Genomic DNA, 26,890 nt, shown 5'->3' on the forward strand with positions numbered 1-26,890 from the left:
AATTTACCCAGATGTTTCACGGAAGAAGACGAAAAAAAAAAAAAACAAAACCAAACGGGATGTGGCGTGAAATAAAAGCAAGTCCCGGATCCAGCGTGAAGTCCGCCGCATTCAACGCAGGATGTGGTGCGATGGAGGTACTGGAAGACGAGTCTTTGCCGACTGGAGGAGGGGGGGGGGGCACTGAACGAGGACTTTGAACTGGTCTTACTGGTCTAATTCCCACGACAATTTAAGCACCTTCAAAAGTAGGCGTCGTTGAAAGTGCTGCGGAGCGGCGTCTCCTTATATTCCAGGGGGGAAATAGCACGGCTGTAGCTGCAGAAAGATAACAGGAAGTACCAGCGGTGGGTTAGCTAGCAGCCATGGACATATGTGGCTAACGCAGCAACACAAGACAGTTCCTCAGGTTGGAGAAAACTAAACAAGGTCTGCGCATGCGCAGTGGGGACAAGTTCTATTTAAAGGTACAGTGTCAAAAAAGGCCACTAGAACCGACATAAACAGTGATTATTCCGGTTAGACCTAATCCGATTCCTCCAAAAAATAACACAAACCAATATTCATAACCTACATCTAGAAATAATAATACAAAATTGTGTCGGACTGGATGTAATAATCCGTCTAAGTGGCATGACGACACACAGACATTCTGAAAGAGGGTTAGTATTTTCAAAATAGAGTGGGCCATGAATAATGCATCCAAATGTACTGGTTTCTACCCACTGTAATAGAAGAATTCACTTTAAGTTACAAGTTACAAGTAACCTCATTAATATTCTGTGTTTATCTTTTTTTTCATTTTGATTCAGACCTCGAACATGAATTTATATGGAGTGTCCCGACTTCAATATTTGCACCTACAGATGGCAATGTTACACAGTTCCTCTGAGGAGCGAACCCACAAAAAAGTGCCCAAACCTCCCAGCAAGCTCAGTTTCCCCATTATGTCACTGCATCCAAGAGCAATAATTCAGCAATAGTTTGTGCCTTATTACATGGCTTAACTCTAAAACTGTCCCTAGAATTTGGAATCATGGATTTTGAAATTCTTTTAGGTTTCAGTTTGGCCTTTTCTAAAGCTAAGTCACATCAGATGCAAGATCAACACGGTTTCATCTATCATATCATATCATATATTTTACAATTCAGCTATTTTCATTTAAAAATATGTACCATTCAAAATGAAACCTGTTTCCTAAAAGGTCTATCTGAAGGCGTTGAACATAGAATATGCCTGCAACTATTGTAAATGTGTGATGGGTTTTATTTCCCATTGAATAACTTCCAAATATTCTGTCACAACTTAATGAATCATTACTTACCCTTAACAAGCCACAGAATGGTTTGAAATGCTTGCAGCATTATCCAAACAAATCTTACCTGGTGGGAAAAGGCTCAAATTGTTAAATAAAGATTTTTTTTTTTAGCCTTCAGATGAGTCATTTGAACAAGAAATCTGAAGACGCAATGTTTATTTTCCTCAGAGGTTGAACCTGATCTAACATGAACAATATTTATCTCGACTCTTCCACTCGAGCCACGGGATAGCCTCCTGACGTTTAGTCAGGTGCACAACCTCACGGATGCAGAGAAACAAGCACCATCACTATAGTGAGGCTGAAGCCCATGTCCCCTACATTCTTGGTTTAAATGTTCTAAAAACAACAGGGAGGTACAGCAAAGTCAGTGGATTCAGCGTTCTTGGGGAAATTCCCAGACGTTACAGTCAGAGGGGCCGCATGGCCACATTTCTCATCTAATCTAGATTTTGGTCTGGATTAGATGAGAAATACCTGAATAAACCTGTGTTTGTTTTCAGGGGGATTGGTCGGGGATGACGTGTCTTTACATGTGCACAAACGTGGGAGAATCCCTGTGAATCCAGGAGGTTCCGGTGCAAATCTGGGGTTGAGTCAGTGACCCCTCTGTCCTCTGATTCACAGCTGAGGAAATCTCTTTGTGCTCTAATCAGTTGCAGAAAACAAGGAACAAATCCCAAAACCACACTTTCAACTTTGACACACAAGAAAATCTAACCTTGTAAAGTGCGTGTATCTCTTATGCCACCATTAGCGCTTTTGTTTAACACCAATGTCTCACACAAACGAGAAGTATGACAATCCCAAATCATCAAAACCTGACCTGAAACCACCCACACAGCTCAGGGGCGTCCGAAGGTCTGCTGCACAACAGGAATTCCCCTGCTGGATTACGAAGAGCTTCTTTTTTTTTTTTTTTTTTTTTTGCTGTGGATGGACGAATGAAGACTGGAAAAGAAAATGGGCAGACCACCCTTGCTTTCAATTCATGCTGAGCCATCATGCCTGACTTTTTAGTGAGCCGTTCGGAGCACGGCAAGGTCCGTGCCGTGGTCCAGACGGATCGGCACAGGTTCAAGGATAACATTTCATCAATTACAGTGCATGTGCAAAATAAAAAAAGTCATTTTGAATGGATTTTAATGAAAGTATCTTAATAGATATCTCAAGAAAGACTTTAATGGGCATTAGGAAACAGAAAACAATCCCTCCACCTCTCCATGCAGCACACAGGTCAATCTCATCCATCCTTTTCAAGTCATCTCTATGAAACTCCTTTGAATTTGTCATCGGTGGGCCAACTCTGTGACTGAGTTGATGAGATCATGCCATTAATCTCAATTTTTCTTGTGTGTGTCTGTGTTTTTAGAGCAAATTGGAAAGAGACCTGGGGTTCTTTGATAATTAACCAGCGCCAGATGACGTCACTGCAGTGATGTGTACCTGCTTGGAACACCTTCATTTCCTGAAGTGCAGCTGTAGTGATCCATGTATTCATCCCAAACACTTTGATGTCCATTCTGCCGGAACTTGTTTCTGCGGCATTCCTCTCATACCTCGACCCGGTCACGCCTCTCCAACGGACATGCGTTTTACAGAACGCATCGCTTTTTCTCTAAACCCTGAATTAAAACTAATGCCACTAAATAAACCTCTTCATTTCAAACCGAGATTAATAGATTTAGTTAAAAGCCTTTCCTCTGGGGGTTTGGCTTCCTGCAGACCTTTTTTTTTTTTTTTTTTTGCGGTTTTACGCACAACTTTACGCGGATTAGTCGGTAAGAAAAGAACACTTTTTTAAGAGGCGAAAGTGGAAAGGTTTATTAGGATACCCGTGGGATCCTTTGAATGATACCCGAGGGTACCTCCACTTTGCAGGAGTACTTAGCCAAGCTGCGTACTGGATGCTGGAGGAGGAGGAGGAGGAGGAGGTGCGGCGAGTCCGATTTGGAAGAAGAGGAGAGCGCTGTTGTTCCGTCACAAAGTCAGCCTGTCGGAGGGGAAGTCAGTAAGTGAATCAGTCAGTGCATTGTTGCAAACGGGAGCGCTGCACTCCCGAGAACTTTTCTGGCTGTTTTCTATCATCTTGAAAACGTGTCATCAATACTTCTGGGATTGTTTTGGTTTTATATGAGCGGCGCAAAGCGAAGGGCAGGAAGGTGAAACTGCGAGGCAATGGAGCAGCACAAAGGTACGAGAGGCTTTTGAACTCTGCCAATGACATGACAAACAGCTGCTGGCTGCTCATGTCATTCCTCATTTATATTCGTTTTTTGGTTCTAATTGCTTTTCCGGATATATAAATGACGAATCCTATTTTGACTATCATGCTTTTGGGACGAATATGAGTAGTTTGCATGTTTTAAACACCAAGTAGAAGGAGTGGAAATCAGATCTTGTGTTTGTTATTGCTTCCCATTCAGGCTTGGATACGGGTCTCCTCGTTGGGGCTCACACAGATGATTGAAATCCCTTGGCTGATGGGTTAGGCAGGGTCTCTTGTTAAATTGTAAACTGCCTTTGGGCAAAGATTCCAGACTGGAACTGCTGAATACATGAATCGGATGCACCCTGTGTCACCAAAAACATTTGAATATGCAGCCTAAGGGTTATCTCCATATGCCTCCCCTTCAAGTCTGCACTGTGGCCACTGATTCTTGCCAATAGCAGCAACATTGTACTCCAAAAATTCCTCAGATTCCTGTGGCTTGTTCATGAGGGATGAGCTAAGCCTTCATAAGTTCCTGACGGGCAGACTCAGTTAGTTAGTACTGGTAGGGTGGTTGGCATGATGCACACTTCACCTATAGCTGACAGAACATCTGGGGAGGTGTGTTATTGCTGATGACCATCAACATACGAAGAACCCCCCCCCGACCACAGTCAGTGGGCTGGGTGAGGCAGCTGGGTGAAGCAGCTGGATCGAAAAACAACTGCAACTAGTTTAGCTGGAATGGGATCGCCGCAATTTGAAAGGAAGCAGTCTTTCCACGGCATTCCCGTTCCCCAGCTGACTGGACAGCCCGATCGGTTTACTCCCATACTGCACTCAGATTAGATATCCAGTAATGTAAGCAGCCAAACACAGAGGTGTCCTGTGCACCTGGGACTTCTGAGGGGGCAGCAGAGGCTTTTGATTGGCCTGAATTCAGCTCTTTGATTCGTTCTTTCATTTAATTCATTCAAATTACATCTGAAACAAGACCTGATGAAATTAAATTATTTAGGTTATCGTCAAGAAATAATGTCAAATATTCTCTGGTTCCAGCTTCTCTAATTGGAAGCAAATTTGACTGTATTATTATCTGGATTCCATTTTCAGACAAGATGTTGGTTTTGACTCTGAGGAATTGTTTCCCACAGCAAGAAGGTCACAGGTTCAAATCCAACCTTTGGGGCCTTTCTGTGAGGAGTTTGCATGTTCTCCTCCGTGTTTGTGTGTCTCTCCAGGTTCTCCGTCTTCCTCCCACCACCAAAAACATGCTGTTATCGTAGTATACATTGACTGTATTAGTGACGGATCATAAATTGAAGTTATGGACCACATGAGTTTTATTTCTACACTTGCTTATGTCCCAATTGAAACATGCTTAACTTTTAATTCGGATACATTTTGCAGAGAGAGTAGGGGAAAGCCTGCGTGATGTGGATGCAATTCATGAGAGCTCTATAGTGATCCTTTGCTTTAGTAGCAATGTGCACAGAATGAGCTGCTCCGTGAGGTTGAAGCTGGAATGAGAGGGCACTGTTTTTGGCAGCTCCTGCAAGAGCTCCGGGACACTGAATCAGATCGCCTCAGGCAGCCAGTGGAGGAGGAACATTGAAGCCAAGCATGGGAAAATGCAGGGAGACCGGTGACAAGGATGGGCATTGTTCAATATTTTGGATTTGCTGTGTTTCTCAAACCTGACTCACACAGGTTTTGTTCCAAAAGAACACTTTAAGCAGCTTGTGTCGCCAAATCTCACAGTTTCTGCCAGATCATCGAATCAGTGAAACCACCCCGGAGCTGTGCTTGCTCTGAGTGACTAATGATACTGAGCATGCATGTAGAATTCATGAGAAGTGTAATATTCTTAAAGGGAATACACACATTTACGTTCAACAGGATGCTCTTTAGTATTTATTATATTTTTTCCTCCTCATCAATCGGCGTCTTCCTCCTAATGTCTCTGCTTGTTTTAGTTTCCATGTTATTCCAAAGTCAAACGTTTCTGGTACAGTGTGTCTGTGTTCAATACACTCCATTGTTTGCAGCTGGGTTTCGCCCAGCGAAGGGAAGGAGTCCGTGATGATGACTCTATATCTTGCCTCCAGCATCGGCCGTCTTCTCCAACAATAATGCAATCCCGTGAAACCTGCCAAAATCAAATGGAGGACGAATGGAGGCAGCTGACAGACATTTTTTTTGACATTTTTTTACATTTTGGATGGCTGTATTATTATTATTCATTTGGCAAGCAAGCAGCTATAGTTTTAAAACTGACTGGACTTTACCTGCTTTGACAAATGCTTTTGTTTTTACAGTAAATTCTTCATGTGTGCAAAAGAATGTGTTTGATGTGGAGCAATACTGAGAGGTTATTATATGCATATGCTCTCCAGTCATATATTTAATAAAATCAGAGAGAAAAAATAAAAATTATATATATATACTATATATATATACAGTACATATACAGAACCCTCAAGCTGCCAGGACCCGAGGAGCCAAGCTTACAGGAGACACCGTACCGGTCAGGGTGGGCGAAACGACAATTATATATATATAGATATTTAATATATAGATATACCGGTAGATATATACATGTATCTTTCAAAAGCCAAGATTGTGCTAATCAAAATTGCCGTCGAGTAAAAGGAATTCAGTTTGACTCATGTCAACTCAAAGCACGAAAGACGCTTTTTGGTGTGGCACAACAACGCGACAGAGTGAGGTGATTTTAATGACTCTGACCTCCCGTAAGTTTAGGAAAAGAAAGCCTAAGATATAAGCCAACCGTGCTGGCATGGGGTCTGCTGGTTTGCCCATACATGCAAGGAGAGCTGTACTCCCTGACAAAGAGGTGAGCTGAGTGTTCGCAATTCAGGAAGCTATAAAAATGATGAAAAGAAAGGCGGCCTTCAATTCCTCAGCGGAGCAGAGCGCCGCGTGAGTTTGGGCCGCTTGCGCCCTCTGGGTTTCTCTTGTGATCGTTTGCAACACATCAAACGCTGCTTTCGTTTATTGGATACAGGAGCTGAGGATCAGACCAGCATTGTGTTTTTTTCTCACCAGGTATGCTCTTTTGAAGGAAGAGGTACATAGAGGAGGAGAACAGGAGTTTACGCACTTATAATCACAGGCATATGAGTTCCCACTCTCCCTGCAGCCCTCCTGCCTACTTATCGGCGGCATAATAACCAAGCGGAGGAGCTTTTATGTGGTCCGCTCAGTGGGCATTCATTGCCAGTTAGTTTTTATTTTGCCAGCAGCTGCTTCAAGTCTGTTGCTGTCTTTCTCATAGAAACGAAACCGTGCAGCCTTGTAAAGCTCCAGAACAAGGCCATTAAAACACAACTCTTTGTCACTACAACGACTGCTGGTTAAGGCCCACACGCAATCTTAAACACACACCTGAAATCACCTAGAAGATGAGGCTGCAGAGTGTTGGTTGGCGCCCCGTGGAGCAGGCTGGTGCAAAGAGAAAGAGACGGTGGAGAGGAGGTGGAACCACACTGAGCCGTTTCTGCCTCCTGGCTCAGGGCTGGCACATTCTTCATATGTTGTTTGTGCTTTTTACCTGCAATTTTAAATGCACCACTTCCAGGTTAAATCCTTTCGTTATCTATTTCTCTCTTGTGTCACGTTAGCTCCTTTGCCGTTACTATCAGACTCATAGGGCCGCTCGACTGAAGTCATCAATTTGAGTCCCTGCCCCCCCCACCTCTTTTTTTTATACAGGTTTCTACGGCAATAACACCAAAACACAGCTTGGTTTAATCCAGCCATGTCCACACATCCCCTGCCCCACAGCTGAACCCAGCACGCTGCAAGGAGAAAGACCAGAACGCCTGCCAATGACAATCAAACCGATCAAATGGGCGTTTGATTCTTCGTTCGGGCTCTGGTTATCAGCCAGTTATCTGCCACTCTCTCACCAGAGACATGTCAGGCTGGAACAAACCAGTCACATCACATGCCTTCTTCCACTTACGTGGATTGAAACAGGACCAATGGTTAATTCCATTTGCATGTTTTATCCCAGACATTTGGCCTGCAAGAGCTCTGCTTCTCTCAATTTGTCCCTCAACCACAGCAGATGCACCTCGTCTCTGAGACAACGCATAAACCAGTTGTTCAAACACTGGTTCATTAGTCCCAATTCACTTTAAACATTTAAGGAGTTTCCCTTATTCAGGAGAACGGGCCTCTTTTAGATATTTGTCATGAACATAATTTAATTTGCATAAGGCAGCAGAACACTTTTTTGATCTTCACATGCATATGTTTGGTGGAATCGGTGCATTTGTGGCAGTTTTATAGTCAAATTTGTACTTTGCGTTACTGAGTCGGCGCATATGTTCTCAAGTTGACAGTTAAAATATCGCATCTGAAAACCGCTGTTCATCAACTAGAATACCAAACAGATGAAACCGCAATCGGATAAACAGCCAAGCAACATGTAAGTGTGGCGCCTATGCTGCAAACAAGTTTAATGACTTTACCAAGCGTTTATATTGAGTCAGCAATATTGTAATCATGTTAATCAAGTAAAGACTGGGGCTTTTGTTATTTGCCAACTGCAACATCAGCATTTCTTTTCATTGTTGTGTATTTTTACAGATTACGATTTGCCCATGATTGCATGATGAATATATTTATTAGATAAAATGACAATTCCTATACCAACAAGTGGTAGAATTAAATCAGGAACCCATTTAACCTGGGAGAAAGTCTGATTGTAGTGAGAAGACATACTGGCCTTGTTCATATGAAAAGTGAAATGATTGTCAAAGCTGATGCAGCATAGAGAGAGAGAGAGAGAGAGAGAGAGAGAGAGAGAGAGAGAGATGATGCAAAGATCCTGACAAGACTCCCCCCCCCCCCCCCCCCCCTTGTTGGGGAGAAAATGTGTTCAAATTCGTTGTTATGCAACCCAATAAAGATTGCCTATCTTTTCCGCTCTTCCAAAATCACATCTTTCATGCATGCTTAAGTTCCGTCTTTGAAGAACACCGTATTTTCTCCCTCACACAGACTGCATCCAGGAGGTCATCAGCCGTGCTTGAAGGCTGTTAAAGATTCACGTATGATCAGATCCATATGTAGATTGTACACGCACGCAAGGGGCTGTGTGGACGTGTTGGAGATTCCTGGACATTTCATCCCAATGTCTTAACCTAATCAGACATTGAAAGTACACCTTGCTAGTATTCCGATTTATCACATCACCATATGAAACACATTATGAGTGAATATCTCGGGTGGGGGGGGGGGGATTTATTAACCAGGAAGTAAGACCTCAGGCATGAGGAAGAGACGTTCCCTTCATGCTTGATTAATTATTAACAGAAAATTAATTTTGCACAGTTCACTCTTTATTTTCTCCTTAACTTCCATGTTTATAGGATTACAAAATAAGTATATATATATATATATTTTAAAAAAACAAGTTTTCTCGCTGGATGATGGACTCTCACTTCCTTTTGGCCATTCAACAGAAGTGAGTTGTTTATTCTGTGGACGCTGCGGTCACTCACTGGATGTGGAGTGGGCGTCTGGCCAAGTCTTAGCCTACAGAGACTGCCTACTGCAGACCTCCCTGTCCTGTCAGCTGACTCCGTTTCCCAGGGTCCTCCGATCCAAAAGGCCATCAGAGTCAATTTGTGCAAACACACAAGGAGGAGAAGCTGGAAAAATGTTTGGGATCGCTCTGGGCTGCAAAGCGTTCGCCGTCAGACACCCATTAGAAATGTAATGCAAGTAAACGTGTGTGGTTTTTAATCATCATAGCAACCTTTCGACACACAGAGGAGTCAGTAGCTGTTCTTCAAGTATATTTTAATTACTTTACATCCCCGGTGTGTGTGTGTCAGAACAGTGATGTTTTCCATGGTTCAGATCCTCCCACCACAGGGCCTCTCTGCAGAAGTTGACTCAGCTTGAGCAGGAGTCATTAAAAACAGCCCAGCTTGTTTGTAGCTCTGGGAAGACCTCTCGTCATCTCCATAGGCAAAGCTTACCAACCTTAGTTTGCAGAGATTTCCCCTTTTGCAGAGGGTCTTTGATGTGCAGGAGCGTAGGAGGGAGGGGAGAGGGCATGACTTTACTCCCCCCCACAAGGCCCAGCTAGTGATCACTTTGAGCCGGAAGGATCCATACCATAAAAATGACGAGCTGACAGTGTTAAATGAAGTCCAAGCAGAGAGGAGCCGTTTGCTCTCCTTGTTGAGGAAATTGCGATTTAAAAAATGGAGACTAAGGCATTTTTTTTGTTGAGTCAGATGATGATATCATTGCTCATTTGGTTTTTCTGTAGTGTTTGATTCTGCTTTCCTTTTTACATCCCTATGTCCGGAATAAAGAAAAAGTCAAAGACTGCCTCAGCTGGATTTGATATTTGTCATTGTGTCCTCCATCTCATACGACGGCTTATCATATCGACATAATACAATCATTTTAATCAAAATAAAAGCTTTTGTCATCATTTGGTGTGTTCAGCATTTAAACATCAATGCAATGTTACAAAAATTAAAACAGAAATGAATCCAATAAGGAAAATATATAATTAGGGTCACTTGCTGCATTAACAACATCCCCAAACACAAACAGTATAGCCTTCAATTTGTGTAGGTAATAGCCTCATTTTTAAAATATGAATAAATACTAATTAATACATTAATTTCACCCTTTAAAAAAATGACATCAAAAACCAAAGAAGAATAGTGCATGCACTCTATTAGTGTGGTTGACGTCTTATAGTTGTAACTTATCTCAGATTAGAAAACCTCCAAGACATTGAGACTGAGCTCATTATTGATATCATTAAATAATCATTAGATCTTAAATTACATTGTGTGCATGCATTCTGTTGGGGATTTCCAACATTCCAGAACTGTGTGACACCCCCCCCCCCCCCTTTGATTTTAAACCAACCTTTTTAATAATGTCCCTCTTCTTTATCCCCCCCCCACTGCTTCTGCCTCATCTTTTGATGGAGCGTTCAGACAGTGAGGCCCACTGTAGTGAGGGACCTATTCATGAGGGCAGGAGACAGCGAAGGGAGACACAAAGAGCTCCCCACACCGAAAGGGCTGTGAGCTCAGCACTGACCCCTGAAGGATGTGTGGGGGCTGCTCCCAAGCCACAGTGGCCCCGCTGACTCCGGTCCAGGCTCCTCCTCCTCCTCCTCCTCTTAGACGTGACCTTTCACTAAACCAGTGCAATTCCCAAACCAACCTCTGACAGACTTGGAAGTGTCAATAGCAACTGGGTGGAAGTAATGAGTGAATGACATAAAGTCTCAGTAGCTATTTCCTGTTGCCAGTTTAAAAAAAACCTCTGAAGCGTCTCCCCCATGTTAAATGTCGGCATACAGCGTGAAGCACAAAAGCAAGGCAGTGATATTAAATAGCTAGCACAGTAGCTTTTGGCTTCATTGTTAAAAGATAAGTGTTTGAAGTTTTCTGGTCTCAGCTATGAAGTTTAAATATTTTGGACTGGAAACATGATTGAATTTAATTCTGTGTTTTTTATTTAGTTTTTTTAGAAATGTGTGCTACATTGAATTTTTATTCCGCTACACCTCTGAGATGATCTTGTCTGCTTCTACTTCCAGTGCTGGACGACCTCCTGATGGAGCTCCATCGTTTCCTGCTCATCCTGGATAAGGAGACCCTCAGTGGGAATGCCACCATCCAGAAGGGCTTGCTCGCCGATCTCCTCCAGTCCTATGGAGCGTCCAGTGGTATGTTGGAATATTGCAGAATAAAACAATACGGCGATGGGCCATGACACTGTAAGCAATTTAAATTTGAAGTGAATAGCATTATCTGATAACAACGGCACCCCTTGAAGAAAAGGATAAAGCAAGTAGCAATAATAGTTGAATAGATGAGGTTAGAAGTTAGAATCATTTGTCCTGTTGCCCTGAAATGGATTGGTGACCTGTCCAGGGTGTTCCGTGCCTTTTATTTTCTGGGCTAGGCTCCAGAACTTAAGTAGATATTTGAAAATGATTTTTATATTTATTAAATCCCTCAGACATGTATGGCACAGTCAGTTGTCTTTATGTTAACGGTACACTATTAACTAGATTAAAACAAACTTTGTTTCTAACTGGAAATCGGATCATTTCTATTTAAAAAATAAAAATGCAACCTCAGACATTTTCTGTGAGGTTTTTTTTATTAATATTTGCTAATGTTGGGGTATTTGTGATGACATTAAAATTACATTTGGTTAAAGGGTAACCAGAAATAAGGTTTATTTATGATTTACATTCCGAAGGTTTTGACTGGTTGTTGAACCGCCTTGATTTAAAGCACCCTATGTAATGTGTTAATTTGCTTTATTTATCATAATTCAGAGAATTCAGAGAAGCTGTCAAGGAATCCACTTCGTTATTAGATTACTCTTTTAAGTAACCCCTTTATTATGATTAAAGTCTTATATTATAGTCTTTGCTTCACTTATTCAGTTATTTTACAGTCACACGCTCATCTCTGAACTGAAAAGCTCACTATGGATTTTGGTATTCCTTCCCTCTGTCTTTTTCTGTCTCTAAGACACACACCCCAGCAGTCGTGCTTTTCCATGTTCAGGTCTTGGACTCGTCTCTCTGCATTTCCTCTCCTGGCTCCAAGCTGTATCATTTTTCCAAAGCTGCATTTATCCTCTGGGGATGCTAACTTCCTTTGAGCAGCAGCATATAAATAGAATTTCAAACTCAGTCCCCCCCTGAAAAATCTGTTTTCACTGTACAGGCAAAACAGGGTTTCATTCCACTGCTGTTTGATTTCACCTCACGATATCCATTTCAAAGGAAAAGCCTTCTCTAGAGTACGACCCAATGTAAGACCTTTGTTTGATTTCCTTTTAGAATATAATCTTAGTCAGCTAAAATATCAAATTCGGTGAAACAAGGCTCCTCAAACAAATTCCCATAACAGGTTACGGGTTCCATCTGGAACCTGCTTCGCCAGAACCACAGGGTTTATTGTTTGAGAGAAGACGTTCACTCAAACTGTTTATGTGGCAACGCTATGGCGATGTTTTTGCCAGCTTGTAATTACTCCACCATGTTAAGGCTGACGCTAAACCAAAAGCAGTCTCTTTTTGTTTTTTTTTCGCAAAAGGGAACTTCAATGTTGGTATATAACATAATGTTTCATAATCTTCTTCTCCATATTATTGCTCACATCGGAGTGAAAAGCAAACTTCGTCAGCCTCCAATGGCTGATCAATCACTTAAAAGCCTTAATCTCTGGGCTTTTACGGTCGCTATAATTATGTTTTCTTATTTTGACTTTAAAACTGTTCTGTCTGACCTTTTTCTGCCATAAACCTAAAAACTGTTGGAACCACTCTGACTTCTTGTAATGGAACATGAATGCAGATATTGAGTAAAAGGCGTAATTTGAAACAAAATCATACTTCTGATTGCAGTTTACACTCTTTTGAAGCCGTGTTATATATTTAGCTGTGCAATCTCAGATATGGCACAGCGCTATATTGTTTTTATGACGAATGCACAATGAATTCCAGCCTCAGTGCAAGTGGCTGTCAATAATGGATCCATCTGTCTGCACAATAGGCTACTTGTTTGAGTAAAAATTCTGGAGGTTTGGCAAACATGATGAAAGTTTTAGGTGGAGTCAGTGCTGCAAGAAAATTCCTTTAGGAGCAACATGTTCTTCTTGTGATTGTATACAGTTGAGTTTTGTGTACAGAAATTGGATTTTCCTAATCTATCTAAGAGTGAAAGCGTTTTGTGCTGACATCAACAAATCTGTCTTCCAGAAGATAGGATCTTTACGAAAGCTTGAGTTCCAGCAAAGTTGAACTTTTGTCTGTGCTCATCACCTTTGCTGTCTCTGTCCCTGCAGGTGCTGATGAGGAGTACATCTACATGAACAAAGTCATTATAAGTGGGAAAGACAAAGAAGACAAAAGTGCGTACTAAAAATTATTCCCGACACTTAATGCTTTTGACAAATAGAATAAAATTGATTTATCAGTCTTTCATTAAAAAAAAAAATGATAGCCTCGCATTTTATACTTTAACAACTGTACTGTGGATTTAAGAAAAGGTTCCCCAGATCACACAATTTGGTGAGTTTTGCTGGCACTGTCAATTTGCACATTATTAGCATTATGCTTTCTAGATACCCATGTGATAGCATTTCGCTCAACGCATTGTGCCATTGTACTGCACAGCCTTGCAGGGCTGCTTGCATGACGCTAGACTGTTCAGTAAAATGTACTTTTAAGTGAGCTTTTCATTAGATTCAGGTGTAGCTTAAGCACATATTTAATAATAATAATAATACATTTTATTTATATAGCGCTTTTCTGAAAACTCAAAGACGCTTATGGTCATGAATCATAATTTGCAAAAAAACCCAACATTTCACGTTGTGTCCATATTTGAAAGATAAAAGAGCGATACAATGAAACTAAACTTTAAACAAAATTGTGTACAGTAGGTAGTTTGAGTTTTTGAGTGCATGCTTAAAGTGATGCATCTTTCCCATGAGCAAACTGAGAAAGCTGCCATGAGCACCCCCCCCCCCCCCCCCCACACACACACACACCCTCAGCTCCCCCCCACTTCCTGTGTGTTTCTTCATAACTCCTCTCCATCTGAGACTGACCTGTTATGCTTGGACAGTGTTAAAGAAAGCGGTTGCATTGCGACCGAAGACACCTTTTCAGTGTGACGCTAGCAAAGCCACAGGTTTCCTTTCACAGAGGCAGAAGGAAAGTGTGGGCTGAGACGTGAAAATTGAACTCCTTGATCATTGATCATGTGGTAAAACCAGAGAAAGAGAAACATCCACCAAGAGAAGATACATCCAATGACCTTCAAGGCCTCGTCTTAATAAGACAATCCACACAGACAGAATCAGAATTGATATCGGTATTGGTTGAAAATATTGAGCAGGAACTAATTGTGCTGGTAGTGATGTCATCACCATTCCATTCACAAAAAGTTGAAGTAAAAAAAAAAAAGCTGAAAAATTCTGTAAGAATTTTGTACCACAAGAAGCTTCTCCTTTATTTGAATGATGTTGATGCTGTAATGCAAACAATATGTGCACACTAAAGGTCATCTAGAGGTCGTATTAAATAAAAAAGGAAAATTATTTCTTTTCTTATTTAACCCTAATGCCTGGAAACTCACTTAAAACAGGTCAAGAGTGATGTACGAGATGAAATTTCCGGTATTCACTGACCTCCCTCTTCATGTTTTTATGACACAGATGATGCCCTGGTCAACGGAAAAGCAAGAAAACACATATCTGTCCCGCAGAAGAGTCTTCCTGACCTGCCGCCCCCCAGAGCAGTAAGTGACTAAGAGCTTGATTCCAAAAGAGTGGATTATCAAGTGAAAGTATTTGGCTCACACACAATATTTTAAGCCACTGACTCCATGGTGGGAATTGTAATAGCAGTATTGATCCCAGTAGGGCTGCAAAACTCTAAATATGTGGGAAAGTCATGAAATTCCATGGTATCCAGAAGCAGCCTGAAGACATTTTTGGATTTTAAGCAAAATTGAGATAATTTGGTCTTTTGTTACAATGAAAATATTATTATTACTGCACAGTATATATAGGTATAAAAAATAATATATTGGTAACACATGTTGCTGGAGAATTAACATTGGCCAGAAACATTTCCCAAAATCCTAAGAGCCCCAAGCCTGAAGCTTTTTTTTTTCACACTCACTCATGGGGAAACAGACCTGGGAAGGTGTGTGTCTGAAAGTGTGCAAGTGAGCTGTTGTGTGTTTTGATAATGACTGGAAGGCCAGTAGCCCCTGATATGTGTGTGTCTTTTTTTGAAGAGCATCCTTTCAGTGCACATAAAACACACATGCAAGACACTCTACTAATAGAAACTACAGAAGCAGCTGTTACTAATCTGAGCAAATGCTTCGGTTACCACATGTGCATCTGTGCAAGCACAAGTGTGAGTGCACGTGGAAGTGAATGCTGAGAAATGAGGAACAGTTGTGTCACTTTGCCACAACGTTGTCGGTTTTGTTTTGCTTTATTGTCACCATATTCTGGTGGAGCAACCCTAAAACGGCATGGCACTGATTTCCAGTTTATCATTATTTCACAGTTGTGGTGTAGCATCCAGAAAGCCCTCAGATGGATCTGGTAAAGGCATTTGTTCCTCCTTCCCTTCTGCATCCAGCTGTGGTCTAACTGGTCCGGTCTTGGGAAGCCTGAGTAAACACGTCCAGAGTGAACCGCTCTTTGGGAATCCTTTCATCTGCCTTCGGGGCTTCCATACATTTCCAGCAATGGTGTATTCAAGAGTTAGCATGTGTTTCACCGTGAACACAGAGTCCCCTCTTATCATTGCGGTGAACAGTGCACCTTTGCTGTTGATGTAAATCCCCGGCATGGCTGTCCACTGGCCCGTTGTGATATTGTAGGAGTCCATTACACAGCGCAGGAAGTCATCACTAGGCCCATTCCGCATCACGTACAAATTGTCCCTGTGAGCCACCATACAGTGGCCATAGCTTTGAGGTTTGATCATGGTGGTTTCAAGTTTCCACTCATCCTTTGCTGGTATGTATTCATAGATATCTGTGGTGTCTGGCGGTTTCCAAAAGCAAACAAACATCCGGCGCCTTGCAACAGCGCAGGCTGCCGATGCCACAGGTCTCGGTGCGTGATGTATGAAGGACCACTCTCTTTTCTCAACGTCGTATCTCTCTGCTGTAGAAGTGGTACGCTTTTGAAATTCGCCCCCAATGGCGTAAAGTTGGCCATCGCAACCCAGCAGGGTGAAGTCATGCCTTTGTTGCTGGGGACCTGGGAGAGTAGTCCAAATCCCTGTCTCAGGGTTGTAGCAGAAGCTGCTGTCCACTGCGTCTTTCCCAAAACCACAAACTCCCCCTACGATGTAGAGCCGATTGTCAATCACTGCCACTCCCGCCATGGAGGTGCTGCAGAGAGTTGGAAGGTGTGTCAGATGCTTCCACTCGGCCTCCTTTTCGTCAAGGTAGCAAACAACTCTAAAGGAGTCGTGCAGCATCTCCAGTGATGGCGAGTGCGTGCCTATAGCAATGTAAGAAGCAGGAGACAGCGATTGAGAATATTCTATAAGGTCTTCTGGAATTGTCCTCTCTGCTATTTCCTTCAAATTGTCAAAAGCATCGCAAAGGAACTGGGCAGCATTGTGAAACAGTGCGTGCACCCCATAGATGGAGGCAGCATGGTAAAGCAAGAGGCAATTGTCTGTGTCCATTATGTCGCAAAGATACCCTGACAGACATGCAACCTGCAGAAAAGCAGCGCACTCCACGGCCTCGAGAAGGGCATCTGGGTCGCTGATGGTGGGAAACTCTCCCCTGCAGACAGCCAGGGCGATAAGGAACCCCCTTGCACTCACACCTCCTTTCAGGCGTAGCTCATCCTGGTGACTTTCCACCATCCCAGAGTGAAAGAGCGCATGGAAGTAGTTGCTGTGTCTCGCCAGAAAGGCCCGCTCCACGGTGAACCAGCTCCCTTCCACGCTCACTCTCACCCAGTCTTCTTGTTGTTCTCTGTGCTCCGGAGCAAGGCCTGAATTCTGAGCATGAATACTCCGGTTAGCTCCCGTGCCTTCAGGCACTGCCATGGTCTGTTGACCCCAGGACTTTTTGCTTCCTGAAACAGGCTCTCAAACGACACAACGGTGTGTGACTCACGGTTAGATTGGCCATATCCCCCCCCCGAACTGGGCGTATGATATTTTGTCCATGAGGGTTTCATTGCGTCCTGTCTGCTGGGTCTGAAAATAGAGCTGTGCTATAGATAGCAGCTGCACCACTTGCAAGCGTCAGGCATGGGGAGGAATACTCTTGACATGCATAGTAAGTGGTGATGCGGCTGCAGGCAACTGGTCATTACCATAATTACAATATAAGTGTCTAGCTTAAGTACTTGCTGAATTATTCCTAATTTCGTTGTGCGACAGCATTTCCTCTGTAAATCCAGTTTTGCTTTACTCGACTATTTTACCCACGGACATTCTTTTTTATTTGTATTCACTTGCCCTTATAAACATTTATGTGTTCAAAATGAGTGGAAACCAAAAATATGAAAGGTTTAGTGGAGGCTAGAGTGTTCCCAAGAAGACAGAGTACTGTAATGGAAAAATAACAACAGCATGTGTTCAGTCATGTGACTTTGTTTTTCTTCCCACCATGCACTGGAGCAATTTTTTTGGGGTCATTTTATCTATGCTGTCTTTCTTTCTATGCTTAATATATATATATATATATATACATATTTACATGAATGATTCTTACCAAAAAAGTGAGGATACAGAGTTCTCCAATACTGATTATATTTGTCACGACCTTCTCTTCTCTGAGATACACTGTGTGTGTGTGTGTGTGTGTGTGTTTTCTCAATGCCAGATTCTTGGCATGGGAACCAGGGATTTTCCATGTTTCTCTGACTGTTCATTTTTGGGCTCTTTTTCCCACTCTTTGTCAAAGCCCCTCCACCACACCCCAATTCCTCCTCCGCCTCCCCTCTCCTTGCTTTGTTATTTATGTTCTTGCTCCTCGATCCATTGCTTCTACCCCGTGTTTCTGTGGTGATGTGTGCGTGTGTTTATGTGGGTGAAAAGTGGGCGAAGTGACTGCAGCGACTGCAAAGAATTCTGGGAGAAATAAATACACGTAGAGAAACACACCTGTCTTGTTCCCTTCCCTGTTCAATGCCAGTCCAGCTGGTCTGTGGAATGGATTACCGTTTTGCATGGGAACAAAAAAAAAAAACACGCTTTAGCTTTTTGGAGATGAGAGTGAAATGGATAGAGAAAAGAAAAGATAAAAATAAGGGTAGGCAGAGCGGAGGGGGTGCTGCTGCTACTCTGGAATGTCTGACTCTTTGTTTTAATTAATAACAGATGCCGGAGCAGCTTTTTTTTTTGGTCACCATGGAGCGGTTTGTGTTGTTAGCGTATGCATGCGAGTCTCTTTAGAAGAATCGCTTCTTCTCATGATGCTCCTCTCAGCACTTGAGGTTTTGTGGCTGTTTCTCTTACTTCTGAGGTCATGAACTTTCCAAAGCGTCTTCTCAACGGTCGAGGAAATATATTAAGTCGTCAACATTACACATATAACAGCATAGAATCTATTGTTCATACATTCAGAAATAAAAAGCACTCTATTAAAGTCATCAGGATGCATTTTTATTCCTGCGACCCGGAGACTTGTTTGTTTCTATTATTGTCTGGCTGGCTCCACTCCAGTCTTGTCCATCCTGGTTTATATGAAGGCGTACACTCGGCCTGCATCTGAATAAGCTAATTAAGCGGAATGCTGTTGCCTTAACTTATTTAAAGCATTTATGGGGCTCAGTCGTGTTGGCTCCTTTGTTTCCGGTCCCAGAATAATTTCTCTTTGTGCAACTCGGCATCCAAAGCTGTTAAAAACTCTGAAATACTCAGATATAAATAAAATAGCAAGAACATCAATAATGCAGTATAAAAATTTACAATTTTGCTTTTGCAGATTTGGAGAAATCAACTAATTGTACCCTTTCTTAAACCACAACAACATCTCTGTCCCACACATTTCTCCATGGTTTCTTTGCTCAACTTTCTGGCATGCAGGCTAATCAGACAAACAAGTCACCACCACCACCATGAGTGTGTGTTGGTCTGCTGCATGATGCCAGTCATTAAGCTGGCTTACTGCATCTGCTATATATATACTGGAAACGTGTCCGTTCACTGGTGCTATATGGGGTAGAAGAAAGACCAACCTTAGTTGTGAGTCATTTTAAATGAACAAACATGATTTGTTTTTCCGTGTTTTGTTGTTTGGACATCCACCAAAGGGTTAATAATACCTTGAGATGTTGAAATTTACGAAAGCCGTGGGAGGATATATCAGATGAGGTTAACTGAGCCTACACTGTTTACCATTGTGGAATATGAGCAGAATATTTAAGCATAAGTATAATAATCTGTATAGACATCTTCCTTTGGACTCCTTGTCGCCTTAATTTCTCTCTTTATGTCGGAAAGGATGGACAGACATCACGACTGGAACAGAATTTATTGGTTCTTTTATGTTTAGTATTTCAAGATATGAGTCTACCCTGGTAGATGTGAGGTAACTTGAGACACGTGGACAGGTTGAGGACCTTCCTGATGGAAAGATAGTGAGCTTTCAGTGAAGTATGATTATCTGATGATGTATATTGCACATATATGTATTCATTTATTCGTGTAAATTCCATCCATCCATCTATTGTTCTATAAAATGGAGTTTAACTTCGCAACTAGCCATCCTTTAGTAAGGCAAAATATAAGAAACGAGGGAAACATAAGACAACAGAAGGAAAAGGGGTTTTAGCCATGACCCCCCCCCCCCCCCCCCCCAAAATATACGTAATATTCTAACTGAATTGTGACTGTTCAGGCAGCCGGGCAGCAGCGAGTCTGGTGGTTTGTAGCGCTAGAGAAGGAGCAGACAGACAGTCGTTACCACACAGGAGATGAGAGCAAAGACAGAAGAGAAGCCAGACTGCTGAATGATTTCAGGAAAGCCACAGGGACCACACACACACAAATAATTCACTCCTCACTTGCATATGCTTGCACACACACATCCATATTTTGCTGAAGTCAGGAATGCAATGCTCTCTTGCGCGGGGTCAGACGAGGATTTGTTACATGAGGAATTCCCTACTTGCTCCTGATGTGGCAGCTGAATTAGCCACATGTGCAGCTCGGGGCGGAGCGGGGGGGGAACACATGCGGCCAATCTTACTATTGACGTGGACAATTTCTTGCTCGTTGAAAATACTCAATATCAAAAATAAAAAATCCAAAACTATTCAATAAACTTTCCCCTTTTTCGTCAGGGCATTGTGGGCCGGGAGCCGTTCCCTCTACCTGCAGTTGCCTCCCCGGCCTGTATAGACCCTTCAGACAGTTATTACGAGGAGGCTCAGCCCTATGGGGAAGCTTTCAACGGTAAGAACTCTGATTCCTCTTCTCGTTACCTGTTTAACAGACGTGACTATCTGACCCACGTCATTTTGGACGCTCACGAGGTGAACTAAAAAAATAAGGTCATGTTGCTGCTCACATATATTTATTTTTATTTTTTAAACAAACAAAAAAACTATTAATTTCGTACATGAGTCATTAAAGTATGAGGACAGACATCTGCTTTTATTTATTTATTTAAGGTTTTTCAGCTGCTTAATGATGAGCAGAACTGCACCATAAGGACACGCGGTTTCACACTCTCAACAGGAACGAGGTTGTTTTCTCTCATGCACTGCCGTATAAAATCGCAGAAAAGAGAAGCCGTTACAATTTGCTGAGACCAAAACCAAGACTGTCCTTTAACAGCAATGTGGCAAATAATTGTTCAGGCTCAAATTTAGCACAGCGGCAACCTGTCCACAATTTATTCTGCACATTTAGACTTTTCATAGTCTCCTTTTATAAGGGTCTACTTAGTCATCGGAAGCCCAGACCGCAAAAAAAGAAATCTTAAGACGGTTGCGAGGGGAATGCGGCCTCCTGGAAAGTCTTAGCTTTTCCTGGCTTGCCAGGTTTGTTTTTATCCTTTTCATTTTTAAATATTAGCAGCAGCTTCTCGCGGGGATCCTCAAGCACACAGCTGCTTCACGATCTCCGGCTCTGCTGCTCACGCCCATCACTATACTGACTGTCAGGAGACTTTAATGGCGTCACTCACACATTTCTATGAAGCCACTTACTCTGGAATCATTAGCCAAATCCTCGCACTCATGGCCCAAGCCATGAAAACTGGAAACTGATTCAACAGTATGTTGCGTGCCGATGCTACACCTCCGTGTGAATTTCATTTCTTAGATGACGGCGAGGCAGTCAGCAGCTCATACGAGTCCTATGACGAGGAGGAGGTGACCAGGGGGAAGTCGCCGTCGGCGCAGCACCAGTGGCCGTCAGCGGAGGCATCCATCGAGCTGATGAAGGATGCTCGGATCTGTGCCTTCCTGTGGAGGAAGAAGTGGCTGGGCCAGTGGGCCAAACAGCTGTGTGTCATCAAGGACCACCGCCTGCTGGTGGGTAAAATAATAAGCATTGAAATGGCAAATCAAAAGTGCCGCACCAAGTAAATGTCGCATTCGCATCTCTCCGTGCCAGTGCTATAAGAGCTCCAAGGAGCAGACGCCTCTGCTGGATGTGAGTCTGCTGGGCTGCAGTGTGGTTTACAAAGAGAAGCAGCTAAAAAGGAAGGAGCACAAACTGAAGATCATTCCGGTGGGAGGGGAGGCCATTGTGCTGGCTCTGCAGAGCAAGGAGCAGACAGAGCAGTGGCTGCGGGTAGACACTTTATCACAATCAAGTCAATTATGCAGTTTTGATTATGGAATAAACGTCTTCTTTATGCATTAGGTGATTCAGGAGATCAGCCCTAAGCCCGCTGATAGCTGTGACCACCAGCACTCCGTGTCCGACTCCCCAAGGCTGATTTGTACAAAAGTACGCTTTTAAGCTTTCACACTTTGGAGTCCCTTTCGTTCGATGATCAGACGAGCTTTGCATGATTAATGACGTGAACTGTTGATACGGCCTTTCAGGGAGAGTTAAGCGAAAGACACTCAGTGGCTTCAGAGAGCGGCAGCAGCACCGACAGCCACGTCGAGACTCCTGAAAGCAAAGATGGTGAATCTGCTCTTAATTAATTTTTGAGTGTCAGGAATTGTGTAAAAAAAAAAATCTAATCATAAAAAAAATCATCTCATTCCTACCACAGTGAAGAAAAAATACGGTGCAGGCTTGAAGTTCAGCAACCTCATGAACATTGGTAAGAAGAAACCTTCCTCATTAGAGAGCCCGGAGAAAAGTGTGGACACCTCAGGTAAACGGGGATTACCTGTATATTCTAATCCATCGTCCTATGTTGATCGTCTCTTGTGATTTTTGTATGCATTGAATAAATGACTGTAAATAAGAGAGGCTGTTACCTTATGGTTAGGATGCCTGGCTTTCTTCCCTCAGGCTATCTCAACGTGTTGGTGAACAGCCAGTGGCGGATGTGCTGGTGTCTAATCAAGAACGGGCAGCTATGGTTTTACCAGGACAAGGGCAAGAACAAAGTGAGCCAGCCGGCTTTGGCCCTGGGGGGCTGCAGCGTTTTGCCCGACCCCAGCCCTGAGCACCTGTACTCCTTTAGAATCGACATGGACGGCACACAGCTGGCAACCCTGGAGGTAGAAAACCTGTGAATTCTCCGCTGCTTTGAAATGCTTTTCAAAGATAAATGCTTTAATAGCCATTGCTGAATGAATGGACTAACAATGGCCGTAATGGCCGAACACATTTTCCAGCAAATTGAAGGGAATCATTCGGTTGTGGTTGCCAGACTGATCTGAAAGGTTAGAAGCTGGTCAAGCCGTTTTCAAAGGGAGAGTGAAAACAGACCATGTTATGTGGTGTAATGCGGCGCGCTTCCTGTTCTCGGTTCAGCTGTGCCTCAGATGAAACATCTTCAGTTCTTTTTTTTTTTTTTTAGGAGAAAGGCTCAGATGTCTAACATGTCTGGAATGAGAAAAACAAACATCGGCCTTTCTGTAAAAAAAAAAAAAACCTATAGGAGCCCTGAATGCCGACATGTCCTCATTTGGAAATCACTGCTTTCACCGCCGTAATCAACCTATGTAATACACGTGTGTGTGTGTGTGTGTGCGTGTGAGTGTGTGTGTGCGTGTGAGTGTGTATTAAGGGTGGGGATGTGCTGAGATTTCGGGGACCAGGGCTACGCCCTATTTCATTAGGCTTCCAGTACAACCCTGCCACAGAGAGCATTTTGTCATCTGGAATGGAATGTGACATTTAGTCTTGAAGGCTATATATCTAACGTTTATGGTTTGTTTTATTCCAAATTAAATAGCAAATTCCCAGTCCCAGTACCAACTGATACAAATAACCTTTCCGAATACAGAGAAATACATTCTAATATAGATTATTGCTGGGTGTTTGGATCTCCTTAAGTAATAATGTGTGGTATGAAACAGAATAAATAAATGTCAAAGTGTTGTTAGAAATTAAGACTTATGGTATTGATTATAGTGTGATATACTGGTTACATTTATTAAACTGTACTTGAGTAGAGTGTTTTTGGTATTTGTATACTTCCATTTTTTTTGCCACATACATACATGTAAATATATTTTAAATGTGGTTTAACTCATACTTTTTATGTACTGTATTACCAGAAAAAGATTTCTAAGAGGAACATTTAATATATGATATTTGGCTGACTTTACTCAAGTACAATACATATGGATTTAATAGTTTATCATGACATATTTACCTGTAAACAATTACTTTTTATTAAATGTTTTATCTGATAAAAAAATCTGAATTTATGCTATAGCAATAGTCATAAAACGCGACAGCATTGCTTATGCTGGTGTGCAGCATAAATCCATGAGCTGCTTTCCATCTCATAGTATCATACGTGCATCGCAGGCTAAAACGTCTGCAGACATGGGCCACTGGCTGGGCCTCTTGCTGTCACAAACTGGAAGCAAGATGGACCCGGAGGAGCTGACGTACGACTACGTCAACGCCGAGAGGATCACCAGCATCGTCGCTGCGGCCAAAACGTCTTTATAGTGAGAGCCACATGCCTGTTAACTGTATGGAACACTGATCCCAAAAGGCGTGTGTGTGTGCGAATACGTAGGCTAAGTATTTAAGCCACACCTCTGTGCATTTGTGCGTCTCTCAGCTTGATGCAGCGGAGGTATTCAGAGCCAAACACCTACATAGACACCCCACCCTCGATCCCTAACAACTCAGATGAGCTGTATGATGATGTGGCATCGATAGCTGATCCAGAGGTATGTTGACACTATATTTATATATATATATAATCTGATTCTGAAAATTACCTGGTATGTTTTTCATGGAATAAACCATGCAGCCTTTCTGCAATATTTGCCGTTTTCTTGCCGTTTTTGTTGCATTCGGTTTTCAGTTTCATTTTTACACACGCTCAGTTCATCAGCCCACTTTCTAATTGCATAACTTCCGTGGAAACACAGGATGCTGAGGACAATGACCTACCCGACACAGAGCATAACAATTTGCTGGGAAATAATGAAACAGACATCAAGACCTCTGAGGACTCAGAAGGAACAGAGCAGGACAATGAAAACAGGATTTATCTGGACCTGGCCCCCGTACGCTCCTTCCTTCATACGTCCTGTGGTGCTAAATCCCCTCCTGCCAAAGATGCTTCTAGACATTCCCCAGTCACAGTGGAGGATGAAAAGGAGCCGCCATCTCAAATAAACGAGGTAGGCAATAGGTATTTGCGCATATTTGCTTTATTTCTCACTGCTTTTTTCCATCATATTTAAATAGATCTGTGTTGTTGTTTTTTTCCCCCCAACGCACCAATTTTAGGTCATTCCATCTAGCCATGCTGAACCGAACTCTACAACTGTGTTAAATGGAACGAGTTCAACCTCGGTTATCAAAAAACCAGAACCGGAGCGTCCCCACACTCCCACTCCACCCCAGTCACAAGCACAAGCAGTCAAAACCACATGTCAAAACCAAAACCAGAGGACCAGTCTGGGAATTCCGCCGGTCTTCAACTCTTCTTCTGGGGTACACATTCTCAAAGGCCTAACGATACAGACTTCTGCTGGCCTCCCTCACAGTCCGCAATCCCTGCGGCCCAAGGCACATACCATAGGTGAGGATGTAACAAAAGAGCCTCCTGGGTTCTTGTTTAAAAGTCGAGCCAATCAGCATCCTTGTCTCCACCTCCACACTCCCTTTTCACAATATATTGCGAATGACACAGTTACAATTAAGCGGAGAGAGGTTTTAAAATCATTTCCCTCGACGCTTGACTGTGATTTTACGTCACCATGGCTCCCTCTAGTGAAATGCCGCACCCTTTACATTCAAAGGTTTGACGTCAGACTGCAGTGCAGATTTATTTTACAATAGAAACTATTTTTAACCCTTGTGTAGTTTTTTTTTTTTACGTCGTCTATAGTGCCCTTGACATAAGGGTCAAAGAAGGGCGGAGGTCAATAACGAATTAATGCATCTATTGTTTCTCTTTGGCAAATCTTGTGATAAATATCAATTATTTAACTTGACCTACGGTAAAAATTAAATTCCCAGGTTCTCCCACTGCAGTTGAAGGGAAGCTTGGCAAAAACCGCACTGAGGCAGACCTGCGCCGCTACACTGATGAGCGCGACCGCCTGGAAAAAGAGCGGGAGGAAGTGAGGAGCAGTATGGCAAACCTAAAGGAAGAGAGGAGGGATATCAAAGAGGGACTCAGCGCCTGCCAAGGTACATCTTCCTCGCTTCCTGTGATGCATTGCTTCACCGACAGCATACTGATCAGTGATCTGTTGTCCTCAGACCCCACACAGCAAGCCTCAATAGAGGCCTGCTTGAAGCAGAATGAGGAGGCGTGTCGGGAGGCGGAGCAACGTAGGGTAGAGGTGGAGCTAAGATTGGTAGAAGTTAAAGAGAGCCTGAAAAAGGTGGAAGCTGGGCCTTTTACACTGGGAACCACACTAGACAGCAGTCTCCAGGACACTCTTACGGTTAGTGTACTGGTTTAAGTGTAAATGTGCCACATCCAAGGCTGCCGCTTGACTTTTTTCATTAACCTAATGCTTTATCGTTTTACTCCAAGCCTAAAGCAGCAACCCTGCCTGCTTCCCATACATCATCAGCATCATCATCATCATCATTCCAACCCTCCAACATTAACACCAGCGCAGACGCAGGCTGTCCGGTCAACTCTGCATCCGCATTAAAGATTAGACCCGCCTCTATCATGGCCACCAAAGGCAACGTCCTGCAGAAAGCTAAGGTAGGACGGCAGATGAATCGGGGAGACCACTTTAGTTTTATTCATTCATGTTGTGAATTTCAAGATTTTCGCATCAACAGGAATGGGAGAAGAAATCCACCACCTAGAAGGAAACCAGAATGCCTTTTATCCTCTCAAAGCCACAAGCTTCTCAGACCAGAATGTTAAATCATCATCCTCCCTCCTCCTCTCTCTTTCTCTGAGGACCATTCATTTTGGCCAGTCTAACGACTGCTCGTCATAATGATCCGTAAATATATTTTAATAAAAAAACACTTTTAAAACCACTGAAGTCTAAGACAGAAATCCACCCCTCTCAAAACTTTTTGTACCCTCTAGGATTGTAGCTTGGTTCGTATATGCTGATAGCCAAGATGTAAATATATTTACGCCATTATTCAGCCTTGTATTGCTAGCGAAAAATGCACTTTTTATTCAAATAAAAACGTACTGACAACAGGACTGCCTTGAAATGTATTC

The 26,890-nt window shown here is 42.8% G+C and overlaps 2 protein-coding genes across 2 annotated transcripts; one reads left to right on the forward strand and one right to left on the reverse strand.

The window, feature by feature from the left end:
• The first annotated feature begins 3,497 nt into the window (after positions 1 to 3,497).
• Positions 3,498 to 26,866, forward strand: afap1l2 (actin filament associated protein 1-like 2). Its single transcript, XM_068754282.1, has 19 exons — positions 3,498 to 3,513; positions 11,144 to 11,272; positions 13,413 to 13,478; positions 14,790 to 14,872; positions 20,418 to 20,529; positions 21,403 to 21,614; positions 21,697 to 21,876; positions 21,949 to 22,035; positions 22,134 to 22,218; positions 22,310 to 22,414; positions 22,555 to 22,766; positions 24,028 to 24,173; positions 24,290 to 24,401; positions 24,606 to 24,860; positions 24,970 to 25,264; positions 25,705 to 25,878; positions 25,951 to 26,138; positions 26,231 to 26,410; positions 26,491 to 26,866. The coding sequence occupies exons 1-19, from the start codon at positions 3,498 to 3,500 to the stop codon at positions 26,515 to 26,517; spliced, it is 2,664 nt and encodes an 887-aa protein (XP_068610383.1). The 3' UTR covers positions 26,518 to 26,866.
• Positions 15,572 to 17,256, reverse strand: LOC137909851 (kelch repeat and BTB domain-containing protein 13). Its single transcript, XM_068754283.1, has one exon. The coding sequence runs from the start codon at positions 17,167 to 17,169 to the stop codon at positions 15,652 to 15,654; it is 1,518 nt and encodes a 505-aa protein (XP_068610384.1). The 5' UTR covers positions 17,170 to 17,256; the 3' UTR covers positions 15,572 to 15,651.
• Positions 26,867 to 26,890: the final 24 nt, after the last annotated feature.

Source organism: Brachionichthys hirsutus, chromosome 21, assembly GCF_040956055.1.
Source record: "Brachionichthys hirsutus isolate HB-005 chromosome 21, CSIRO-AGI_Bhir_v1, whole genome shotgun sequence".
Lineage (NCBI taxonomy): Eukaryota > Metazoa > Chordata > Actinopteri > Lophiiformes > Brachionichthyidae > Brachionichthys > Brachionichthys hirsutus.

What these genes read in the sequence shown, in the direction of transcription:
- LOC137909851 (XM_068754283.1), bottom strand. Translation starts at nt 17,169, where the DNA reads ATGGCAGTGCCTGAAGGCACGGGAGCTAACCGGAGTATTCATGCTCAG.
- afap1l2 (XM_068754282.1), top strand. An exon ending in GAAAAGTGTGGACACCTCAG is followed by an intron (nt 22,415 to 22,554) that starts GTAAACGGGGAT and finishes TTCTTCCCTCAG; the next exon opens with GCTATCTCAACGTGTTGGTG. An exon ending in CATCGATAGCTGATCCAGAG is followed by an intron (nt 24,402 to 24,605) that starts GTATGTTGACAC and finishes GTGGAAACACAG; the next exon opens with GATGCTGAGGACAATGACCT.